Raw genomic sequence first — 27,187 nt, forward strand, 5'->3', positions numbered from 1 at the left:
ACAGAGAGAGAGTTCCAGTTATTCTTTTTTTTCTACAAAGAGAGAGAGTTCCCATAATTTTAGATGACAAACAGTGTTAATCAGTTTCAATTTCTCTGTCCTTAATAGTTGATTTTACGAAAGATAGTGCAACGAACAATCGCGATCGAAACTATTTTTGAATGTGCATTGTAATGTTGGACGTTCATTTTTTAAATGGCTTATAATACCCACACATAACTCATTAAATTAATTCAATTAAATGTTGACATTTCTAATTTTACGAAAGGAGCAAAAAACGTCATGAAACTTCACCACGCATTTACATCTTCTATAAAGCCTGTATAAAGCAAGTGTGTATCTGTAGATTCAATCAAACTTTCATAAGATAAAGTAGGATAGAATCAGAGAAAAGGTTTTTCAAGACAAAATGAAGTTTTTTAACAAATCAGGTAAATATCTATTTATTTTCCGTTCTGAAGTATCATGCAATATGTTATTGTTTACTTTCTTTGTTGCTCACATTTGATAAGTGCAGTTAGGTTATATTAATAATCTTTTCCTCGCTACATTTATTTTTTTCTAACACGTCATATTTAATTTGCATGCTTTGTATCTTTCAGGTTCAACAAAACAAACAAAATCCGCAAAAACCAAACAACAAGCAACAACTAAAGTGAAATGTGTCACAATTGTTAATTCATCAGGAAAGCAATTCAAACTAAAATAAGAAAGATGAATATTGTCCGTGTAATTAACTATGTAATTAAAAGATGAATGGAACACAAAAATATCCAGCTAGACATCAAAAGACATCTGTATAAAATTCTTATTGAATACCAAGAAAAAAGACTGTGGGAAATACGTTGAAGTCGAAGATGCAGAGACGAATAGTTGAAAAACAGCAAATATGATACTGTCAGGCTAAGCACTGTTTATAATATTAATAATAATAATAATTGTAAGCACATTTTAATATTTTAAAAAGAAAATTGTCAAGTCATATTTATTTAAGTGTTATTAATGACCTTAACAAAAGCATTTAAAGTATTATGCGTATCTTTTTATTTAAACTACCTTTTTGATTTACAAGAACAAACAATAACAAATATACGCCCCTAGAGGTCTAGAACTTTAGAAAAACATTAAAGGCTTCGTCAACATAAAAAAGTACTAAGATTCTCCCTTACAAAACAATTAGAGGAGAATTTAAGGATAATTTAAGAACATTTTTGGGCTTCAGAATGAAAAAAATTAAAAAGTTTTAAGTTTTCCTTCAAACTGTGGGTTACTATTAAAACATATATGTGCTATTATTTAAACAAGTATCGGGGCAATAAGGCTCTTATTTTAGAGGCTACAGCCGCTGTCTTGTCTACGTTAAATTTTGTGTAGCATTGTTTGGTTTGGTTTCAAAAACAATGTGTAACTTAATCGATTTTATCCTTGGCGAATCTATACTAATGGAAGCCTCGTTGCCATTTTAGACTGAAAACCATTTTTTATACAACCAAGACGAGGTATATTTGAGTTTCATTTTTGTTAACCTTTCCCTTTTGAAATTCTTTCCACGAGGTCTGTGTTTAAAATATTTCTTTAAATTCAAATCACAATTAAATCAAATATGTTTAATCATCTTTGTTTCGTGATTAGCCGTGTACATTGAGAAAATTCTACTGACAAGTATTATTAAATACTTTCAATAAGGAGGGAAAGACATGGTCTCATCTACACATACGTACCTACTAAAAAGTCCCATATGGAAGTTAGTATTACGTTTGACAATGCGAGCGTTCTAATTGTTCGGTATATAAAGGCTTGGGTGTAATCTGTTTTAAAGAATGATTTAACAGGTCTAACTAAAGTATATTGTTTTTTTCTCAACCCCTAATCTCATTGACTACAGTTAGAAACTGTAAATGATCATATTTGTCGCTGTGGGAAGCAAACTTGACGTATTATTCTCTATAATAATTAACTTTGCAACGCAAAGATGTATGGTGTTACAGAAACACATAATGCAATAAGTAACCAGGGGCAAAACCGTTCATTTATTCATGGGCTACTAACCCCTAGTTCCAAAAAAAAATAGGCCTAAGGCGTGATAATAACATTTGAAACACAACAAGCAACAGCTAGTCGGCATGTGTGACACTTAGAAGTCAGAGCACTGCTAAACTTTTTAATATCCGCAAAGTTGCATGAATGGAAGAGTTGTGCTGGAATATAGTAAGGAATTACCAGGAGCTTACAACTTCCCGTTACCTACTTACTTCCTTACTAAAATTCGTAAAATTGTAAAAGGTTTTGAGTCCAAGAAAATGTATTTCAACTTTTTTTATCAGTCTGATTAACAGTCGTATAAAGTAGTTTCGGAAACCCACAAATGTGTCGCAACATTTTATAAAATTAGAACCAATGATTGTGATTATAAAACATTTATGTCGATTATAAAAAACACGAAACCAGAAATTTCCATCAATGAATGTTTTTAGGGGCACGGGTGCTAATGTACTGCTGTATTAATTTGATCATTTGTGAGCAGGTACTTGTGTAATGCATATTCTCACAAATGACACTTTATATAAATCTTTCAAAATGACAAATTAAATTTTTAATCGTTCTAAGTGGTTGAAGAACTGTATTTAGAAACATGATGACTTTTGGCTGGTTACTTACTCTTTATTGTCTATAGAGAACAAGTTTCTCTAAGCTTAAGTGACCAAACGTTTCTCGTGCATTTTTTTCCTGTTGACAACGGTAATGATTTAAGATTTTGGGCGTCTAGACACAATGTATATCAGTTTCCGTTTATCTGTTCTTAAATCTTATGGGTGACAACACGGAACATAGTGCAACGAAAGTGGCAATAGAAACTATATTTAGTCCTCTGTAATGTTCGACGTACATTGTGATTTTAAATAGCTAAAGAGAACCACACATAAATTTTTCAGACACATTTAATTGAGTTAATTAAATATTGACATTTATAATCTTATGATCACCACGCATTTAAATCTTCTATGAACGGCTATATAAGCAAGAGTGAGTCTGTTGGCTCAATTAAACATACTTAAGATAAAGTAGAAGAATACCAAACACTAACAGAGAAAAACTTTTACAAGAAAAAATGAAGTTATTCAACAAATCAGGTAAATAATTTTTAATTGTTTTTGGTCAAATTTCATCCGATAAATTTTTGTTTACTTTTCTTTGTTGCTCACACATGGTGAGTGCAGCATTGCATGAGTAATCTTTCCCTCGTTACATGTAACTTTTTTTATGATGTCATGTTTAATTTACATGCTTCGTATCTTCTAGGTTTCAATCAAACAAACAAAATCCTCAAAAACCAAACAACAAACAACAACTAAAGTGAAATGTGTCACAATTGTTAATTCATCGGGAAAACAATTTAAACTAAAATAAGAAATATGAATATTGTCCCTGTAATCAACTAAGTAATTAAGAGATTAATGGAACGCAAAAATATCCAGTTAGACATCAAAAGACATCGGTATAAAATTCGTATTGAATACCAAGATAGAAGACTCTGGGAAATACATTTAAGTTCAAATGCAGAGACGAATAGTTTAACAATGATACTGAGAGGTTAAGGCGTTGAGAATTGTATATATTATTTATAATAATAATAATTGTAAATACATTTTAATATTTTGAAAGGAAAAGTTTTTAATATTTATCTAAGTATTATTTATGACCTCAGCTAAAATATTTAAAGTAATATGAGTATCTCGTAACTTAAGTTACACTTTTGATTTACAAGAACAAACTATAAAAGATATACGCCCTTAGAGGTCTAAAACTTTAGAAGAACATTAAAGGCTTTGTTAACTTAAAGAAGTACTAAAATTCTCCTAACTAAATTAGAGGAGAATATAAAAACAATTTTGGAACATTTTTAAGCTTTAGTTTGAAAAAGTTTTAAACAATAAAAGTAATGTACTGTTATTTAAACAAGTATATCAGAGGATTTCACCGCTAATAAAAGTTGAACCTTTGTTTTCTAATTTCTTGTTGCAGGAACCAAACCTAATGTATTATTCCCTATATTTATTAACTTCGTAATGCGAATTTGTTTGCTATTAGGAAAACACGAAATGCAATAAACAAGGACGGGCGAACCCGTGCATTTATCCATGGGCTATCGACTAGCATTTCTATATTTTCGTTTGAGCATAAGACGTGATGTTAACATTTCAAAATGATATACCGCCTGTTGCTTTTTTGTGCATTGTAAGCCCTGAAGTAGATGTTGCATTCGCTCCTTAAGCATTTCGCCCAATGTTTTACAAATATCAAGGCGCGAACCTGCCACCAGAGGTTCATCGACCTCCGGAAAGAATATAGCTTGTCCCGGAACTCGCAAGTAGGCTCAAGGTTGGACAAATGTTCTTGGTAATCGATAACACTCTGTGAAATCTTGAAGTTTTAAAAATTCGAAAAATCACAGTCTAGTTGTCTGTTCTTTTTTACTCGCAAGTAGGCTTAACCTTAACTCACAAGTAGGCTTGAAAGTTAAGTGAATGGCCGTGGTTCCCTCTTTTTTCATTCGTTGCGTTGCAATCATGGCGATAGCAGTAGCAGCTTGGTAAATTTAGGAATACATACTATCTCTATTAGTTACTTCATAAACTATAGGTAACACTGAGATGAGCATGTATAGCTAGTTAGCTAGCTAAACCTATGTTGTCTAGCAGTAGCTAAGGAATAAGAAAGAAAAGGCAAGCTAACTGTATCTAGCTGCTCATTGCTGATTATTAAGTCTCTGATGAAGGTTAAGGTTAAGATAGTTCACAGTTTAAGCTTGCTTAGCTAGGTAAAGAGAATAGCTTGCTAACAATCGATTCGAACAATTTCGTTATGTGAAAACCTGTTTGCACAAGGTTTATCAGATCACGGCTGTCAAGTGTTCACTGATTTAAAGTGTTGTATCACTGCTTTGAAAAAAGAAACTTCGTATACTTCACAAAATTACAGTTGGTCTGCATTCATCTATGATTGAGCTAAAAAAAACTTTGTCTGTATATATACCTCAATCTTCGAATGGAATTAATATAGTTTTGCAATACTTTTCATATGTATATATATAAATGACAGATGAGAGATTAAACAGTCTCTGTGTTGTCATGTTTAACCGCGATGTCAATTTCAACCCAGATCAGTTTGCTAACAAACGTAGAATGACATTCGCGAATATTTTCAGCGTTTAATAGTTCAATAACACCTTTTTGATAACAGGGGCGGCGTCACTAAGGGGCTGGGGGGGGGGGGGCTGAAGAGCCCTCCCCCCTTTTTTGCCAAGTAATAATTTTTTATTTTCTGCCAATAACTGTCTCTATCACTGCATAAAAATTGATGTTATCCAACCAGAGAACCTGCAGGCTATCTCCCTAAATAATGCGATTTTTATGCGGTGACGCATACCAACGCGTATCAAGCAAGGCCGAAATAGCCGTTCTACGTGTTTTAGGACTCTAAAAATGGGTTGACTTTCAGGGGCTTTGCCCCTGGACCCCTCTTGTTCCAACAACTCGCTTTGCTCGTTGATTGTCACTCAAAAGCTCCCACTATGACTAAGCTCTCCCACACTTTGGAAATTGTGGCGCCGCCCCTGGATAGGCAGCTTTATTTTTCACAAATATTTTCTATAGAAATACAAGACAGTTCATACTCTATTCAGTTTAACTGACAAATGTTCTCGATTCAGGCCTTTGATGATTATCTTATAACCTGTGTAAAAGTCTATCAAACTCCAGTAAACATTACTTTTCTTCTTATTATTTAGTTAAAAATTCACAATTGCAAAATAAAATAAATAAATTAGTGGCAACAACAACAACAACGTTGAATGGTAAGTGTCTATTTCTTTATAACTGAAACTCCTGATATGTGTGGGTTCAATTCCCGGCATTGATTACAATCTGTTTTATTTCAAAAAAAATAGATAGAACGAAGACAGAAAAAAGTTTAGCTTAAAATATTGTTTAATGAAAAAGAAAGAAAGTTTGTTCTTTTCAGTTGTTTAGAAGAATGTTACTGGTTTGAACCATTTTTTCTATATTTCTCCGATTATATAGACTTTGCATATAAAAAACAGGAGAGTGTTGTTGTCACATTTCTATCAATTTTAATCCATTTAGAACTCTGAGGCGTCTCTAACAGCGTTGGCTTCCAAGGCTCTTTTTTTCTTGAGCCTACTTACGAAAAAATGCTGCATCTGACCCTGGTCAATTTCAAAAATCACAAAAACAATTTCTTTCATTAATGAAAAATTTTGAGGGGCATAGGTTCGAATTTAGTTCTAAATTAATCTGATCATATGCGACCAGGTACTTCTGTGAGGTACTTAAAATGTCACTTCTGTAAATGCGATTAACGCAAATAAAGTTTCTTTCTACATGGCAAATTAATTTTTTAATCGTTCTAAGTGGTTGAAGAAATGTATTTAGAAACATGATGACTCTACTATTTTTTATTGTGCACAGGCGGGATACTCACTTTTTATTGTCTACAGAGAAAACGTTTCGCTACGCTTAAGTGACGAAACGTTATTTTCCGTTAATGGATTAAGATTTTAGACAGTGTATATCAGTTACAATTCCTCCTTTCTTATGTATTAGATGACAAGACGGAACATAGTGTATCGAAAGCGGCGATCGAAACTATTTTTAAATGCGCTTATTTAATGTACGACGTACATTGTGATTTTAAATAGCTGAAGAGACCTACCTATAACATACTTTTCAGACACATTTAATTAAGGTAATTAAATATTGACATTTATAATCTTATGATCACCACGCATTTAATTATTCTCCGAACAGCTATATAAGCGAGAGTGAATCTGTTGGTTCAATAAAACTTACTTAAGATAAGGTAGAAGAAAGTCAAACACTAACAGAGAAAAAGTTTTTCAAGACAAAATGAAGTTCTTCAACAAAACAGGTAAATATTTTTTAAATTTTTTCTTGTCAAATTTGATCCCATAAATTTTTGTTTACTTTTCTTTGTTGCTCACACATGGTGAGTGCAGCATTGCATGAGTAGTCTTTCCCTCGTTACATCTAGCTATTGTTCATCACGCCATTTTTAATTTCCCTGCTTTGTATCTTTTAGGTTCAACCAAACAAACAAAATCCTCAAAAACCAAACAACAAACAATAACTAAAGTGAAATGTGTCACAATTGTTAATTCATCGGGAAAGCAATTTAAACTAAAATAAAGACATCAAGATTTCGTGTATTTGTGGAGAAGACATGCAGTTATAAAGTTTCCGAAACAAATAAACACAAACTTGCAAAGAGAGTAATCGTTGGTTAAAAGGCGGATTAAACAGACTTCCGTTGTTTCAATGCATGGACAATACTGCAAGAACATTGACTTTAGCTAGTAAAAAGTTATTTTAACAAAATGTAAAATTTAAACGTACAAGAAAAAGATCTCTAAATACGAAAGTTAATTTTTACTCCCACTTGTCATGCTACATACTTTATTTATACACATATTTATCTTTATATCAACAGCACCTGGTGCAAAAGTACGGGCCAGCATTAAACATTACGTTTTTTATTTCCTAAACTGACTAACTTACGAATAAAAGATAAATAATTCCCAAAAACCGATCACATCAAAAGTTTTTTAAAAAACATTATTTCTTTTATCATAAAATCAATCCATTTATGATAACGTGTTAGGTCAATTTTCTACAGATTCAAGGAAATCCTTGCGTTAAGCTAAAAATACCACAAGTGCAAAACTTTCGTTGCAGCGTTTATATAACCTAGGACACCCTTAAGTTTTAAAAAGCAAACGCCTACTTTCTTAGTCTTTCTACCTCGTTCCCAAATTAAAAAAAAAAACAGCTGTCATTCTCTCCGTTCACCTGCCAGCTTCATTTTTTACTAACCTACGTTTTATAGCTATCATATTTGCGAACTTTTTAAATTAATATACTAGACACGCGCTAGGTTAATGCTTAGGTCCCATGCTTCCCAAACTCTTAGATGCATCAAAACCACCCCTTTATTTCTATTAAAGAGTTATAATCAAAAAAAATTAATTTTTGTGAAGATTAAAATTCACAACATGACCTTATTTCATCAAAAAATGTTGACATATGATTACTCTCTCTGATTTATTTGAGATTTTTACTCCGATGTGAAGAAAATCGGATTTTCCGACGATTTTTAACATTTTATTAAAAGAAATATATAAAACCGTAAGATATATTAATAAATTTAAATGGTTCTCAAAATTTTTGAAGAGAATGTTATAATTTATTCAGAACATTTGGACACAACGACAGTGGTTAAGGCGTTTCTTAAAGTTAGCAAAAACCATTCCCTTGTCAATACTCAGCAGTTTCTTGGCTCCAATATAGACAGATGTGGTATTTTGCACAAATTTTGTACGAACTTAGTGGCACGCTCTAACACGTCAGAATTACCGAATAATAACGTCAGGTACAACAAAATTCCAAAGTAGAAGGAAAAAGAGTCATTTTGAAGTCAGCAACAACTGTCACAGTTTAATTGTTTGGAATTTAACAAAGTAACCTAAGATCCTAAGTCAAAAGTGAATTTAAGCCAGTTTAAATTATGTAAGTCTAATGCAGACACAGTCGAAATTACTCCAGGCTTCAAACTTGGTCCTTTGGCAACATTTTTTCTTACTGACCTTGAACTAAAGATTGTGGTATTTTATACAAATCTGAAGATTTTGATGACGTCACAGGAAAAGTGCTGAATTAAGCAAAAAATAGTACTACTATTCTTTTAGAGCATACTGTAACTTTATCAAACTCAATAGCATATGTAAGAGCCTATCAAAGGTTTTACAGATTTCATGCTACTTTCAAAAAACTCTGGAAAGGGCAGGGTTAAAACCGGCAAGAAGTTGAAAATCAGATTATCAATCAACAACTAAATACCTTTATATATTTAAATTGGTAAGGCTTCTTCTAATATACACACATTTGTTTTTCTGTGAAGGAGCCATGAATTGTTTTGTTACGAAGCAGGTAAATGTTAAGCAATATTATATTTCATAACCTTTTCATATCTGCTATCTTAAATCTGCTATTATTAATGAAATAAAAGTTGATAAGCATACTAAAAGGGAATCTTTCTAGCCATTTAATGATAAAACATATTCTCTCACTTTCCGGTTTATAACCGGAAAGAATTTGACATCGAAACAATAGTGGGCAGATCCTTGATTGTAAGATTTTCTGATGAGAAACTGAAATGTTTTTTTCTTTGTTGAAGTATATTCTACTAAATCCGATATCAAGCCTAAATGCAGGTGCTTGTAAAATAAACAAAAAACCGGAACAACACTTGATACCACCGTGTGCAAACGGTAAGGCCATTAAAAGCTACTTTCGGGTATCATAAATACCGCAAGCTTTTATAGCTGCTGATTATAAAGCGCATAATGTGAACTGATCCGAACACTGCACTGTTTACACTTCTAAACGCATATTGTATCAGCTTATTTTTAATAGGTCTCAAGCCTTTGAAAGAGATTTTTTTTATTACATTACATTTAACTTTTTTTGCCTGTTTTCGGATTCGGAAGTATATGATGACGTAATATTTTATCTCATTTTGTGCTAACAAATACTTGGGTCAACTTTTGTGGCAATATGATGTCTACTTTATCACTTTAGGAGAAGGTGGTGGGAGGGTGGGGGAGGGGGGAGATTGCTTTTTCTAATCTCCCTCAACTTCCGGCTTTTTAGAGCCCCGAAAAAGCCAGAAGAAAAAAAATTACAATGCGGACCTGTATGTACAAACCTATTGTTGAGTTTGCGAATGCAACATTTTTATACCGCTGACAATAATCTCAATCTAAAGAACTTTATTTTATGCATGGACAGGAATTGCTGCACTATAGCATATGCATGTCTGAAAATTCTTCACAATCAACTGCTGCGTCATTCCTTACTAAAGGTTCGAAACCAACGCATAACTTTCGAGGCATTTTATATTTTCAATCAAGAAATTACAAGATTAGTTTATTTAATTAATATATTTTCCTGTAGCTATGGACGTCAGGGAAATTATTTTCCGTCGCCCACGTGATTTTTTTTTTTTTTTTTTTTTTTTTTTTTTTTTCGCCAAAAGAAATTTACATACAACTATTTCAAAATTACAGATACAAGTTCTACATACACATAAGTACAAGCATAAATTTCTACATTGGGATATATGCATATACATACATAACTGTATCACGTACGTAGAATAAAATGGCAGGAGTAAGTAGAAGACTATGCAGTCTTATCATCTCACACCTTACATAGCCGTCATTAAAAAGAGCGTCAAATAAAAATTGATAATTAAAAACTTAATAAAATATTAAATGTTATGTTAAATAAAAGAAAGCGTTTAATTATCACACGTAGTGTTGTTTCAGAAGAAGACTTGTTCGTTATTACTTCGTAACAGCTGATTTCTTAGTGCAATTTTAAATTGTTTTGTAGATGGAATGCTTTTTATCTCATCGTTTAGAAGCATGCTCCAGAGTTTTGGGCCTCGGTTTGATATTGAAAATTTTGTTACATTAGATATGATTTTTGGCCGAAGGAAATTATTACCTGAAAATCTAGTTGGATATTTATGTTGAATTTTCTTAAATAATGTAATGAATATATTTGGTGCTATTAAATTTTTAATCTTATACATGAAAATAAGGACTTGAAAAATGTTAAGCTGACATACATTAAGAATACCCAGTTCTTTTAGCAATGGTCTAGAATGGGAACATTTGTTCTGTCGTAATATAATCCTACTGGCATGTTTTTGCTGAATGTGCAGTTTTTTTAATTTTGTTATATTAGTGCTACCCCATGCAATGTTTGCATAGTTTAAATAGCAGTGTATAAAGGAAAAATATATGCTTCTTAAGCAGTTCTTATTCAAAGCGAAACTGGCTTTATATAAGATTCCTAAGCTTTTGGAAACTTTGTTTTCCACTAATTTAATATGTTCTCTCCAAGTTAAATTTTCGTCTAGGAGAACTCCAAGAAATTTCATTGAATATTCTCTTCTTATGTTTACATGATCAATAACTAATCCAGGTAACCTAAGAGGTATTTTATCTTTTTTACTAAGTTTGTGAAAAAGGGTATATCTAGTTTTTGAAGTGTTAAGGGATAATTTATTCGCTTTAAACCAATCAGCCAATTTAGCCAATTCTAGGTTAGTGGTTTCAAAAAGTACGTTTATATCTTTATGAGTAAAGAATAAATTTGTATCATCAGCAAATAAAATTGAATTTAAGACACTAGATGCCCTAAATATATCATTGATATAAATAAGAAACAACAGTGGCCCTAAAATTGACCCTTGAGGTACTCCACATGTTATAATCCTGTAGTTAGTATTTCCTTCGTCATAAGAAATATATTGTTTTCTTTCGAAGAGGTAGTTATTGAACCATGCGAGATATGTATTTCTTATGCCATAATATTTTAGTTTTTCTAATAGAATCTCATGGTTGACTGTATCGAATGCCTTACTGAGATCAATAAAGACCCCAATTGTAAATTTATTCTCATCAAAGGCTTGAAATATTTCCTGACTCAACTGAATGATTGCGTGATCAGTTGAATGACCTGCTTGAAATCCAAATTGCTTATTATACAAAATATCGTTATTGTTCAAGAAAGAATAAACTCTGTTATAAATACTCTTACGGTATGCATATTCCACAGTTAAAGACGAACTCACTTGAAGTGATAACAAACGACAAAGAAAAATTCACAGCTATGAAGTTTTTCAATATATCAGGTAAGTTGGTTATATTTTTTACTTTCTCTGTGATCTAAAAAGTTGGCTTTTCAACGTTGATAAAATCTAATTGTTTTAATCTAAAAAAAAATATAAAAATTAAATAAAAGCTCTCATGTTTTCTTCTTTAGGTTCAACCAAACAAACAAAGTCTTCAACAAAAACAAAACAGCAAACTGCAACAAAAGTGAAATGTGTCACAATTGTTAATTCGTCTGGAAAACAATTCAAGCTAAAATAAGGAATATGAATATTGTCCATGTAATTAACTAAGCAATTAAAGATGATTGGAACGCAAAAATATCCAGCTAGACATCAAAAGAAATAAAGTCCGTATTGAATACCGAGATTCTGAGAAATACGTTGAAGTTGAAGATGGGTTGAGACAGACATGCAGAACAATAGCAAATATGACACTGAGAGGTTAGGGCGTTGAGAATTGTATATCTTGTTTGTAATAATAATACCTTTTAATATTTTAAAAAGAAAATTAGATCATATTTATTTAAGCATTCTTTATGCCCTCAACAAAGATAATTAAAGCACTATGCGTACCTCGTAATTTTAACTGTGCTTTTGATTTACAAGAAAAAACTATAAGAAATACACGGCTTCGAAGATTAGAACCTTGGAACATGTTAAAAGCATTTAAGGCTTTGTCAATACAAAGAAGTAATGAAATGCTCCTTAAACTTAAAGGGGACAATAAGAGGAGAATTTATGAATAACCAAAAAATATTCCGAGGCTTCAAAATGAAAAAGTTAAGACAACTTGAGAAGCACTAATATGCTCCTTTAAAAACTAAACAAGGTGAATTTAAGAACAATTTAGACACATTTTTGGGCTTCAGATTAAACTTTGACTTTATAGTCCTTATAAAAAAGGTGTGTTGCCTTATTTCAAAAGAGTATCACCAAGAGGAAGCGCTTATTTCAGAGGACACAGCAGAGGGACACAGAAAGCCAGAAGGATCTACGTAACATTATGTGAAGCATTGTTTCTGTTCAGCGAAAACAATGTCTAACCTAATTTATATAATAATGGCAAATCTGTACGAATGAAAACCAAGCTGGCAATTATAGACGGAAAACTTTTTCTTTATATAGCTATGATTGACTATAGTTAAGTTTCGGTTTTGAAGTTCCTGCTACAGTGTCTTTGTTTAAAAGTAAAAGCACAACAATTTTGTTTTGTATTCAAGTATAATATTAGTACCAAACTTTTTTTACAAAAAGAGAGAAAAAGAGAAGGAGAAATTTTTGAGCTCGCAATTCTATATTATAATGCCCGTACACGTCTGTCTGTCTGTCTGTCTGTCTGTCTGTCTGTCTGTCTGTCTGTCTGTCTGTCTGTCTGTCTGTCTGTCTGTCTGTCTGTCTGTCTGTCTGACTGTCTGTCTGTCTGTCTGTCTGTCTGTCTGTCTGTCTGTCACGCAAAATGGTAGCTTAGCTGCGTGAGTAGCGAGACGCACGCAATGCGGTATAAAAAGAACGGGCGAACCCGTGGATTTTTCCACAGGCTAACGACTACTATTTCTTAAAACTTATTCACAATAGATTTCTAATGAAAGATAGTATTGTGTTGGGCAATGCCATGCTTCCTGATTTTTCGTTATATAAAGGAATGGGTGTAGTCTGTTTAGAAAATGAGTTTAGCAGGTCTAACTGAAGTATACTGTTATATTTTCCTTCCTAATATTTTTTGACGATAGTTAGAACCTCTTAATGATATTATTTGGTTGCTAATTGCAGTTGAAAATTGTGTTTTAATTTCTTGTTGCGAAAAGCAAACTTATTGTGTTATACTTAATAGTATTAAGACCGTAGTCCATCTATTTATTTGTAACATTTGGGTCGTGTTACAGAAACACGAAATGCAATGTATAAGAACTGGCGATCTCGTGAATTTATCGACGGGCCACCGACTAGCATTTTAATATTTTTCCTCAACATAAAACAACAAGGAACAACAAGTAAGATTGTGTGACACTTGAAAATCAAGTTAACATCAATAAGGTTATACATATAGGTTGTCAGGTACATTAAGAACGAAAATTTTTGAAAGTTTTTTTGTCCGAAAGTTTTGGTTTTTCTAATTTTTTAAAAAAAGACCAGTGCATAGAAATTACATATAAGGGTGATCAGAAAATCAATAGAAAAGATTTTGAACTTATTATTCTCGTTATTTTTACATTTAGCTAAGGCTCTATCCATAAAATTGAATCCTAAAGACCCTTTTTTAGACTTTGATTGAATATATATACACTATAAATGCTTCTAGCTTTCTTTTGTATCATTTCCTGTAATCCTTACTTTTGAAATTTGGCGAAAATTCGTTCAACAATATTACCCATTCATTTTTTGACTTAAGAAATCTTGTCCGAAATTTTTTTACGCTAAAAAAAAAATTATGTTCGAAAGTTTTTCCGCCGAAAATTTTATTTCTTAATGTAGAAGTCAAAAAATGAATTTTCCGGTTTGCTTCTTAAGCGAAACAAAAACACTTTCGTGTAAGCCTAACAGACATTGTTAAATCCAATTAAGGCAGATTGCTTAAAACGCATGACGATTATAATGAGGTGCAATGACTTTGCAAAATTTTTTTAATATCTTTAAAAAACCTTGATTAGAAGGATAAAGACTATATACAGCGATAGATTTGTCAAAACGATGTGCATGTCATTGAAATTAATCTTACCGGAGTGCTTATGTTTTAAAAAGTCATATGATAAGTAGATTGTGCGCTCCTTTGATAAGAACAGTAATCTATAAGAGAGCATCTCAAATATTGTGTTTAAGATTTTCGAAAATTAAAAGTGAGGCACTATTTACCCGTCGTTGAATCCGACTAAAAATGTTTTTACAGCGTCATAATAATAGCCGTATTTTGTATTTCTGTGCGCGAAAAAAGTTCGTGTCACGAAAAAAACACTAGCAATAACGCATTTTTTCATTTTACATAAATCTTACAATTTAAAAATAATTAAAGTAAATTCTTTTAAAATTCTTCTGAAACTGGGCTGGAATTTTTTACATTTTTGATAATTGAAATCTTCCCCCAGTAAATGTTTAAATTGATCTTAATAGCTGCGGTGAGATAAAGCGTTATACACCACTAACCTTTTCTTGTAGTAGGTTTTCTAGAGTGTTTGCTTATTTAAGTAGACAAATTTTACACTGACTCAACAAGATGCACCGGTTAATGAAACCATTTAATTCTGTCACACTATAGCAAAACACACAGTGCAAATACATTTTATCAGATTATTAAAAACTGTAAGTTTAAGTTTCAAATAATAAGTTACGAGAAACATAGACATTTCGCTTTTATGTATAAAAACACAGTCAAACCAACCCTCACGCTAGACAAGAAATCGATTAATTTGCATAATAATTTTTTCTCCGGTATTGCCCGCTACCATGGCAACTGCGAACTGCGTTTAAAGTTTATTTATCGTAGCATAAAATGCAAATACTATGCATTAACAAACGCTTATTTGTAACTACCGGTGAATAATATCATCTTCAAATCTCTTTCTTTGCATAAAAGATATGGTTTCTATCAAGAATAGTTTTTATATTTTGTTTCTACTCTTCTATCCTTTTCTGCAAATACGGTAAATCCGGGTAATAATCCAACTTATTGACTGTTTATATCGGGCAATATCTTCGAATATTGACCTCTTCCAAGTATTGCCCTGACAAGCTCGAACGACTGACGTCTTATATTAAAAAGTGATAGACAACAAACTTTCCTTCATTATGTATTACAACATTTAACTGTCATCATCAGGTCAAATCTAAAATAATGTAAATTAAATTTATACAGATTAAAACCAAAATCAAAATCAATATTTTATATCTTTCGTGAATGCTCTTTAATTGGCGACTTGATTAAACGACGGAGCCCCAGTTACATCGCAGACAACATATTTTGTAGACCACGCCGCTTTTAATGGACATCTCCACTGGTTGTTTTTGTAATAGTAGGACGGTTTTCAATTTTTGTAGAATTAGAATGACTTGGCATGGGCCTTTCATCTTCTTCAAGACTTTCTCAAGTTTATCCGTAAGCTTTTCGCGGTACTGGTGAGTTATCATAGGGTGAAGTAAAGCCCGCCTAACGTCATAGAGACGTTCGAATTATAAACTTGGATGTGGTGACTTTGACTGTAACTATGAACAAGGCTGACAAAAAGTTGTTAAAAATGACACACTGTAAAAAACAATAACACCAATCTTCTACATATAAAATGTATAAAATTGTTTTTGGATTTTCAAACTATTTATTTCGGTTAAAAGTATTAAGGAAATATAGCAGTTTTAATTACAAAGCGTTTGTTGTTGCGGTGATAGAGAAGGTGACTCTGCGTTGGACAACAGGTGGAGCACTTTGTGCAGGTTTTTGCACCGCCAGGTGCAGTTTTTAGTAAAGTAATACGGTGTGTCGTAAATAAAGTGGAACGCCTACAGCAATAAAGCCGTTTGACTTGAAGTGTAGAAGATGTTTTATTTAGACCCTTTCTTGAATATTCTTTTCCTTTTGAAACACTTCTCTTCCAAAGTCTGACGAACTTCTTTTTAATTAACTCAAAACATTGCAGACCGAATTCTGGTACGCAATATTAATTGAGCTGGATTTTGATAACCCATGGTTCTGAATAAAAGACATACCGTCTCCTAGCCTATGCGTATTACTGGACCAAGTATATACTTTAGATAAAACGCGTTGCTGTATTCCGTTAAGGCATTCCTTTATCTCTTTTAATACACACATTTTTTAAAAGTATACTAAATTCTATTTTTTTATTGTTATTTTTTTTAATATGAAGAACATTCTTATAAAAAAAGCATGTGGTTTGTTTGGCGAACATTAGCATGATATTGAGGACTCCGGGCAGCCATTTATTGTGCCATTTATTGCGTCTGTTGATTTACCACTCTGCTGCTGAGCTGAATTCTTATATTGTTTTATTCATGTCTTATGCTTACTGGGACCTGCTACAATAGAAACATGGGACGCGTTATTGAAGCAAGTTTATTTATCACGAAAACTAAGAAAAAATACAGATCATGGGTGCAAAATTGCAGACCAGAGTTTTAACTTTACATGCGAAAAGAATGTTTTTAACCACGTGCAGAGATGTGTTGTTTGAATCACAGAAGGAAAGTGTTTTAAATTAGAAGAGAAGTGAGCCATAAAGGCTGTCGTTAAAACAGGTTTCAAAATAAAAAGAGTTTATTTATATTTCTCTTGGTTTTATCAGACTTTATTACTAAAAGGTTTTTAATATTTTTTTTCAAGTGAAATTGTAAAGTGCATTGTCCTTTGTACTTTTATCATACTTATGCACAGGCTGCAAGAAATAGATAAACATGCCAGTAGCGAAAGCATCATGGCTTCTGTCGTTTATCGGTGAATTCATTTTCACCCATGACAACCTTATTTTTTTTCCTGATAAGTAGTTAAGCAAGGTTGCCACAAAGAAATACGTAACTATTTGAGTAAAGAACTATTCTTTTTCGGTAAAACAATAAAGTCCTAAGATCTAAATAGGGGAAAATAAAGATGAAGTTTGAAAAATTAATTTTTGAGTTTAATTTTTAATTTTTCAAGTTTAAAGTAAATAATCGAATTTGAATTTAGTATTGGAAGCCCTCGATAGTCGAACCATCTCCCCCTCTTGTGAATTTTTTTTTGTATTACAGTTACCGTCATGGAGCGTTTATTGAAAGGAGAGTATAAACGGTTATTAAGAATTTGTGTGTTTATAGCATAAAATAAGCAGCAAAGAACAATAATTGAATTGTAAATTTAAACAATCGCCGAATTCTCAATATTAGATGTTTATGTTTTTAATGATGTTTAACTTGCTTTCATAACATCACAATATTCCAACAATTAATAATGCTGCTTTGTATTCGTTCAACCGCACGGCTTTGAATATATGAAAGCAGGCATTAACGATTATATTATACAATTCGTATGTTTTTGTAACTGTTGCATTGTTGTGTTGTGTGTTATATTCTTGTGGTAGAAACAAGTCAACTTATAGTGTCAATTGAGCTTCATTTGAAGTGCTTTCTAGTGCTTTCTACCCTCTTATTATAATACGAAAGTTTCGGTCTTTCGCTATAACCATATTTTTTAGATATTCACATTTAATTTTAATAATGTCACGATGAGTACTAGAAAATTATATCAGTTGTTCAAGATTGCTTGATAACCTACCTACTATTTCTAGTTTTATCTTGGTGTTTTGTTTTTACTTACTAATAAAGAAGTTCATGTATTGCATAAATAAAGCTATTTGCATTTAATTAAAGAAAAGAAACATTAAAAAATTATAAAAGTGCTATTGCTGTGAGGGAAATGATGAAGTCCATGTGTGTGTATATGTTGGTTTTGGTGTGTGCTGTTAATGCAGACGAGGACGAGGATGGTAAGTATCCCTTAGTTTCGAACATAATCATGCTCATTTTGATCCTTTGCATTGTTTTAGAGATTTTCTTACTCCTAAATTTTGTGTTAACTATATCTCATGTTAGCTTGTGTTTTTGTTTTTGATATTTTTAAGGCATGTAAATCATTTAGACCTGAATAAAATGACTTTTTTATTATTTAGTATTTACGTTACCACTATTTATAAGACAACCAAATAGTGTCTTCATTTGGAAAGGTGATAAAATTATGCTGCCTTGCTTTGCGTTGGGATATCCTCGGCCTGAAGTTACATGGTACAAAGATGGCGTACCTGTCAAACTAATTATTGGGTCTGTATCCTCTTATATTTTGGCTGACGACACGTTAGTTATCAACAAAGCTCGAAATAACGCCAATCATACTGATAGTGGAGATTATTATTGCAACGCGACAAATAGTGCAGGAAGTACACAAAGTAGAATCGCGACAGTCAAAGTTATATGTAAGTTTAATTTGCATACAATCTACTTTTGTCTAACGTTTTTGTGCTTGTTTGCTGGTTTATTTCTCTTTTTATGTATCTGTACTGTACATACGACTTTCACGAGATTTTTTGACTTTTTATCTGTTTAACATGAATAGTTTTAAGTTATAACAAACCAACCGTTTCAGCAGAAAGCTCTACGGCGTATTACTTATTTAGTATTCCCATACGGAAAGTATTTGATTTAGTTGATTGTGCAAAAAATTGCTCATGTTATTAATAATCACTTATTTTTACTGGCACACCAAAAGAAGAATTAAAATATGAACATGGAAATATGAGTTCAAGTTTGTAAACACTTTTTTTATGAAACCTATATAAAACGTAAATATCAATAAAAACAACTATTTTTGATTTATTCTGTTTTAAAAAACGAATTTTAGCCTTTATAACTCGTTGTACGAAATACAAATCTAACTTCGGTAAATTCCATCTCGCTTAAAAGATAACAAACGACCGTTGCAGCTTGGTACTAGTGAAGCCAACTGATCATAAAGAATGTAAAATGATTAATTTGTAAAAATAATAGGTTTTTGTACCTTATTCAACAGGATAGTTTTGTTATAACACTCAAGAACTAATAATTCCCATACCGCTACACTAGACTCGTATCCTGCCGTGCTTCACTAGTCTCGGTAGTAAAAACAGCGACAAAAAGGGAGCCCTATTTAAAGTTCTACCGGCTAAAACCATAAAACAATGAAAAAGCCTGAAGTAAATAAAATTAGGGAATACAACTAACAGGTTCGCGAAAATATTTTTTTTAAAGAAATTACAATTGTCATGTGTTAAAATTTGTGTAATTAACTGATTCGCGAAAACTAGTCTTCGCGAAAGGCATTTTTTTGTCAATTTATCAATTTTACGAATTTGACATGCTCTTTTGTGTTCTTCTCCAGTACTTATAACGTACTTCAAATGTCGTGATCTTATCACGTTTTCCTGATTAAATCAATAATAACCTTAACCTGTGCCATTTTTTTATTCTTTTAGCGGATGTCCCTGTAAAAAGCTATGTTCACAAATTCGATAACCAAAGCGTTCAATTGTCTTGGTCTTCTCCTCCAAATTTGAATATATTGTCTTATAAAGTAAGTTTGGGTAACTGTAAAATCTGCTTATTTTAATTGAATTGAATTTTGCCATAGCTTATGTGCTACTAGCATTAATGAAGAAACCTATCCTTATTGTTTTCTAGATCAGTTGCTTGTATAACCATGGTAGAGCGCCATTTATTCTCATGTATCCCAAAAAGCAAACCACAAGCACTATATTGTCCGGACTCGATCCTTATGAATCGTATTATGTTTTTGTTCAAATCAAAACAAAGAGTGGGTATGGTAAAAGGAGCAATGGCTTTGTCGTTGAGCTAGGTTAGTGAATTTAAAAGCCCCTCCAATTTGTGACTTGTTTTATATACCGTGGATAACAGTTAGAGAGAAAAGAACATTATAAAGCTGTTCCTAAAATGTGGATTTTTATTTTTGTTTACATTGTGCATTGAATGACATTGTTTTCTATTTTTAGCGAGAATGTGAATCTAAACGTCGTATGGTGTTCTATTAAACCTGGAACCTGTTATTATGGATGGTGATTAAGATAGATTTGCGGTAACCACAAAGAAACATGTTTGTTATATTAAAATTCGTTGCTTACACGTTTTATTAATTAACGTGTCTTTATTACACGTCAGAGTTTTTATTTTCGTTATATAAATTTCCTAATATTTTTCGTAGAATATTGTCATAACCTGTCAAATGTTGTACCAATTTTGGTATTTTCTTTTGTTAAAATATAAATTTAAAAGTTAAACATATTCCTTCATGTCACTTTTTGACAACTTGCATTATGCTATGCTACTATTGTAGTCAGAATTAACGAAACTAAGTCATTTAATTCGGCCTTTTTCGAACACTGCTCAAACAGACAAATAGTGAATGTTCTGCAACCAGCAGGCCTCAAAGTCACTTTTTTGCACACGTAGGCAAAATAGGGAGCCTTTACAACATGTTCGTCGCACTCCCGAGAAAAATGATTGTACTGAGGTCAGCAAAAATAGCACGTTTCAAGAGTATTGATTTAACCAAGTAACGTAAGATCAGGAGTCCAATGCGAACATTGAGTAATTCAAAATGCTTGACTCTAACATAGAAACAACCAATGTGACCACTTGCGTCGGAAAACGTTGACTTTAGTTGCTGCATTTGTGTTGTGAACATTTAGGTTTAGTATTCATGTTTTTGCTTGCTCGGCAATATTTCAAGACTTTTTGCGCCAGGACTTGCGTGTTTGTGACGATGCGGTTATGCTAAAAATATATTGATTAAGAATAATAACATTGCTTTCACTTTTGTTCGGTCCCAAAAATAATTCAATCGAAATCATTGGTAGGAAATTTTGTTGCGTGTGCAATCTGATTGACTTATGCAGTGCTGGCCGCGATTAACAGTGCAGTCAGTTTTTTTTGAAGTAGTTACGTACGATACTAATGTCGTTTTAACTTGGCAGGATAGTTTATATAGCTAAGACGTATAAGAAAGTAACAGGGTAACACTTTGCTACCCTTAATGAATGGCTCAATACATCTGCCACCAAAATACCTGTAAGATACAGTAAAAGGTTTAAGAAGGCAAGTTTTGTTTAGTAGTCATCAAGCAGGGACGATGTCTGTGGCTTAAAATATTGGTACATAAATCAATATATAATGGGTTGCGGAGCGGGAAGAGGTCCCTATGTTCGAAAGCAAAATATTAACATCATACTCCATGACAAAATAGAGATAAATTTGTCTGCTTCTATAGACAGTTTAAATAAGATCTTAAAAAAAGTTCCTTGAGAAAATACAATCTCGTCCACAGATCTTTTTTTGACTTTTTTGATATATGCGTGCTGGCGCAGCCCTAGCCACTACTAGATTGAGAAAAAATAAGCCCTGGGAAAAAATATTTACAATATGCATTTGTTTTCAAAGCGTATAAACTTCAAACATAGACATAGATTATCTTTTAGGTTTCTATAATTAAACGCACTTTTCCAATTCCGAGTTTGTTTGTTTTTTGTTTGCTTAACAAAAAATCTAGAAAAATCGGAGAACGATAATCAAAAAATCCGAATACGTGCTTAGTAAAAAACCTTGAAAAAACATTTTTATACAAAGCAGAAATAAAGGTTAACTGAGCAATGTTATGTGTACTCTCATAGAGCATTCTGGCTTTTGGCCTGCATTGCAGTGTCTTCAAATTTGATAAATCGTACAAAACATCGATAAATCGAACCAAAGAAAAACGTAACGAACAACTTTGTTTTTCAGGATCTCTTTTCTTGTTGTACAAACAGTAAAAAACAACATCATTATTTTTCACAGTTTGAATATATTTTATTCTCCGAGTGAAATTACAAAGAAACTGAGTAAACATACAAAAAGAATGTGTTTAACTTTTACAATAACAAATTTGAAGTTCCTCTTCTCCTAACAACTGATGTTGCGGTTTAAATATATTACAAGTACTATTCTTTTTCAAAACAATGGTCAATGTTTTGTTCAGGTTGCGAAAACTGTAAAATAGATACAAAGAAAGAAAAAAGGTAAGTTCAGACGATTCGTTTTTAAAAACGTTCACGTCAATACGCTTTATGGGTAAAGATGATTTTTTTATCTAGCTAATCCATACTTATCAGAAATTACAAAAAGTTGCAGACCAAGTCAAAGTTATCTCTTGCTTGTGTCTTAAGTAGAAAATTTTAGCTAGCGTTGCCTCTGTACAAAGACTAATCAAACTTTATTCGAATTACTAACCTTACTTGACATTCATTTTGACGTGATGCTATATAATCCAACCATTTGTTGTACTTTGTGACGTATTGCATAAGCTGTTGTTCTTATCTAACCTAACACCAACTTAACTTACGCAACTCATAAGAACAACGCAAAAACGCTTTCGTTTTGTTTTATTTTCACAGTTTTATTCGAATGATATTTTCGAATAGGACAGTGTTCTTAAGAATAGCCACCTCGTTTTCAGAGCGTAGAGTAACCAAGAAAAAAATGGGATAACAGAGACTGAGGGAATTTGACTTATCGAGTGAAAAAAGTGACACTTTCGTGAAAAAAGATTTTAAAATTTGATTTTTTACTGCTGTGAAGTAGAAAATAAAAAAATAATAATACGCGCTTAAATGGCAAATGGACTCCGCTACGCTCGTTTCGCTTGTGCCAAGATAGGTGGTTAGACACTCAAAAAATGTCTTTTTGTATGTTTTTACTTAAAATATTTTGATTTTAGTTTTCGTTTCGTGTTGGTACAGCTTTGTTTCTGGATTCAGGGAAGTTAAAAAATATTAGAAATTTTAGCACAATTGACTACAAATGTTAATCTCTGTTAAAAAAGGTTAAACCACAGATGCGGAGGTAAGGGAAATGCCGGAACATATGATAGAAGCCTCTAACAGAATATTCAAGCCATAAATCAAAAGGCTGGTAAAATTTTAATGGAATTTTTGTTTTGCAACAATTAGTGACAATTATTGACGAGTGACCAATTGAACTTGCTATCGTCATATACATGAAAGTGCTGAAAATTTGAAGATTTTGTGATGCTCTATGCTGACATTGGAATAATTTGACAAAACGTATTCATCCTAGAAGAGCAGTTTGGAAGGTAATGGCGTAGACGTAAGTAAAAAAAAGTAATAGTTGGTGGGTAGAGTTGATGAAGAATTTGTACTCGTGTGAAACAGAAGTAATGCAGAATCATTTCCATCCTCAAAAAGAATAACATACGAGATTTTAAAAAGTCAGGCTTTTGGTATGTGATTTTGAAGTTCTAACTGTCTAACACGTTAAGTATTGGCAATGAAGCTCCGTTGCAAGAGTAAGATATAAATTGAAGAACTTTAAAGGATTGCTGTTTCTTGGATGGCAAGTTATAATAACATTTTTCAAAACAAATTTATGACCGATTATAAATCCATAGGGAAATTGAATGCCTAATTTGCTTAGAAATGTAAGCAATTAAAACTAAATTAAGTTGATCTCGTATTTAAATAAAACTAAATTGGAACCGGATCTTTCAATAACATTGGTACAACAGAACATACCTTTTTGATCTGGAAAACAGATGTTAACAATAAGTAATTTCACATTTTTAGCATTCTAACAGTTCTTATTAAAAACGACATAACAAAAGTAAATTTAAGTAAAATTAAATTGATTCATTTAAAAAAAATTTTTTTGAGTTAACAGAGATTGGTAACAAGCTAATTTGCTCCTAGAACAAGCGAGAAAAAAGTTCTTTAACGAGGCGTTTTAACTTTTGTTATTGTAACTCAAAGGTCATTGTTATTGATAAATAATTCTAAAATCTTGCAGGTGGAAAGAATGGTATACAATTGCAGAAATTAGATTCGGTTTATGCTAAAATTATAACCATAGTTTTATTCTTATCTGTGTTAGACTGAAAGAAAATTGTTGTGTTGCCACTTCATGTCTAAAATAAACTGTCTTAATTAAGAAAGCAACCCACCTTATTAAACGAAACTAACATAACTACTTCGGCATCGAAACGATAAACAACTTCATGGGTAATTAAATCGGCGTCAATAGAAACCATAATGAAATAGTTATTGATCATCGCTTATTTATTAGTTCATGTCATCATCTCATTAAGAAGAGTGCAAGACGTCAGATATACAAAACGTTTTTGAAGTTTTCGAAATGGGAAAAGGAAAACTATTTAGTAAATTTCGACCAGGTAAGCGTTGTGTATTCATCTATACTATGTACTTCCATTAATATTTCTATTATTAACAACAGCAAGCTGTAGGGACATGTTTTAATAACTGAAGAAGAAATATGGTAGCACTTTATTTTATAAAAATACAGATTCGATAGCTACATTGTAATTTATTACAGTGAACTTTCTCTATCTCGAACTCTTAAAGGACCAAATTGTTCGAGATATAGAAAGTACGACATAAAGAAAGGAAAATACCTTAGGTGGATCACAAAGGAACTGAGACTTCAGTTTAAGAAAAATAGAAGTACGAGATAGAGAGTAGTTGAGATAGAGAGATTCCACTGTAGTTATATTCAAAAAAATGTTGTTTATTTCAAAATACAAAGCTGTCACAAATGTAACATGCCAAGGTAAAGCATGGAATTTTTATTAAAGCGGAAATTAATATCGATAAACAAATGACCACATAAAATATTTCATCGATTTCATAAGCACACGATGGCGGCTCGCTAATAACGCTTCACCCTTCATTATTGTTAAAACAACTTAAAAGGCATTACGATATGTCGTAAAAAATGTGTAAAAATTTGCAATTTTTTCATATATTTATGGCCTTTGCCAAATTCTTTTTTTCACTGCTTTGACAAATGGCAATGGCGATCTAGCAGTAATTATGTTGATAAACATTTTTATATTTCAAAATTGTTTAGAAAATAAAATGCCAAGGATCTGTTAAAGAAAGACAAGTTTCATTTGCAAGAATACAAACGATTTCCTGCTTTTCTAACTTTTTTTTTATATATAATTAATTAAAAATCTTTTATTTTCAGGTCACATCTCAAAGCAAAAGCACATTGAAGAACATGAAACATCTGAGAAAGCTAGCTCGTCATCAGCATCAAGTCAGGAACCAAAATCACCCACAACAAACAAATTCAAAGTTAAAGGAATCATGATTGTGTGTCCATCTGGTAACAGCTTCGATCTCCACTAAATAGATAAGGATGGCATGTATCTTGTTACAAGCATATAACGAATGAAATGTGCTGCCAAAGAGGTTGTTTGTTGTGGTTATTTATTAAGTCGCGTACAGAAACTAAGGGCGCAACACAAACATCTAACTTAAAAGAAACAGTTTGTTTGATTATGTTGATAAAATGTATTGTTTATTTTTGTAATTATGGATATGTTAATGTAGATAAAAACTTGATCATAAAAATACGTATGTTTTCGTTATCTAAGATCGGCTAATGCTTTTAAAGTTTTTACAAAAGCAAAATCTGTTAGACTTTTTATATTTGAAAATTAAATACGACACGGTAGAAAATTTTCGACGCATAGATGTGTAATTAAAGACAAACGACCTTATAAACAACACTTTTAATAAGTATTGTTTGGGAAAAACGACTCTCGAAGTATTTTAATTATGGCTGGTTGTCATAAAAATTCTTGACACATAACAACTCCTTATGACTGTCATACTTGGAAATGTTGTTTTTGTTCTTTCTAATAGACTTTTAGTTAAGGTTTGTAAAGTACTTTTGTTAGCATCAGCCAAGCATATTCAATATATAGCATTGATTTTTGGGTAAGGAAGAGCTCAAAATGACCTTCAGTAGCAGTAAAATAAAAATGTATTCACATCATTCAAAAAAACGTTGCTAGGTTTTAGTTTTGGGTAACATTTAACATCGGCAATATTTATAACTGTGTTAACTACGATTTTGTAAAATTGTCAGTTAAAAGCTGTAAAGGACAACATTTTGTTGATACATTCTTCAAGCTTGTATGCAAATAACAGCATCCTGAAATTTGCTCATAACTAATCTTGTTTTTATGATATTCTGCATGCGTTTTTCGCGAAACGAAAATGGATGTGGAGATTTTTTATTGGATAAAACCTGATTTATGCAAAAACGTTAAACAAAAAATAACATGAAATATTTTACTCTATTGTTACCGGGTTTGCACTTAAGGATGTCGTCCTTTCTTACTTTGCCATCATATATCAAATCAAACCTATCAAAGAAAACAAATTTAATAACCTTTTTACTTCTTCATTATTTTTATTAGCGTAAAAGTTAAAATCTGGCGCTTACACATTTTCTCACTTTTACCCCTTTAATTACAATCTCGTGAGCTTGTATTAAAACGCAAATGTGTCCTACAAGAATGGAAATTTTTGCCTCTCTGAGCACCGACACGGGAGTCGTCGTGTGTTCGAATCTCATCTTGGTAACTATTTTTACTTTTTTTTTCTTTTTTCTTTTTTAAAAAGATAAGACAAGTGTTCAAAACACTTGTTTAACTAACTAGTAAATAAAGGTGTTTCCACCAAACTTTTAAAAGTGAATGTAGGCAGAATTAACTGAATTAATGAATTTCGCAAATTTTGGGGTTTGTGGGTTTGTGGTTTGTGGGTTTGTGGTCTTTCTTCTTCCTGTCAGTCGGTTCACCCAAGACGGACCCATCGAAAATTAAAAGTTCGAGGAATTTTCCGTTCAGGAAGGTCTCACAAATCAATTTTGAAAAATAAGTGTGTAACAAATATTATTGCGTATCTTAATAGTAAAATATGTCGTGTCTAACTTCGTAACAAAAATCCCAATTTGATAGACAGCTTTTTGTAAACTTTATTCGCGAGGTTGTTTGCGTATATCATACGTCTTGTTGTGTTTGAAAGGC

The 27,187-nt window shown here is 32.0% G+C and overlaps 1 protein-coding gene and 1 long non-coding RNA gene across 2 annotated transcripts; both read left to right on the forward strand.

Annotated features, from left to right (window-relative positions):
• Window positions 1-277: 277 nt before the first annotated feature.
• On the forward strand, window positions 278-1,032 carry LOC130649085 (uncharacterized). The gene is made up of 2 exons (XR_008983000.1): window positions 278-431; window positions 603-1,032. It is a non-coding gene; the product is annotated as an uncharacterized LOC130649085 (long non-coding RNA).
• Window positions 1,033-17,824: 16,792 nt separating this feature from the next.
• Window positions 17,825-21,145, forward strand: LOC130649229 (contactin-5-like). The gene is made up of 5 exons (XM_057455481.1): window positions 17,825-18,242; window positions 18,426-18,725; window positions 19,761-19,858; window positions 19,966-20,140; window positions 20,295-21,145. Exons 1-5 carry the CDS (start codon window positions 18,173-18,175, stop codon window positions 20,303-20,305), a joined length of 654 nt encoding a protein of 217 aa, XP_057311464.1. The 5' UTR covers window positions 17,825-18,172; the 3' UTR covers window positions 20,306-21,145.
• The last annotated feature ends 6,042 nt before the right edge of the window (window positions 21,146-27,187 follow it).

This window comes from Hydractinia symbiolongicarpus, chromosome 7 (genome assembly GCF_029227915.1).
Source record: "Hydractinia symbiolongicarpus strain clone_291-10 chromosome 7, HSymV2.1, whole genome shotgun sequence".
In the NCBI taxonomy this organism is placed as follows: domain Eukaryota; kingdom Metazoa; phylum Cnidaria; class Hydrozoa; order Anthoathecata; family Hydractiniidae; genus Hydractinia; species Hydractinia symbiolongicarpus.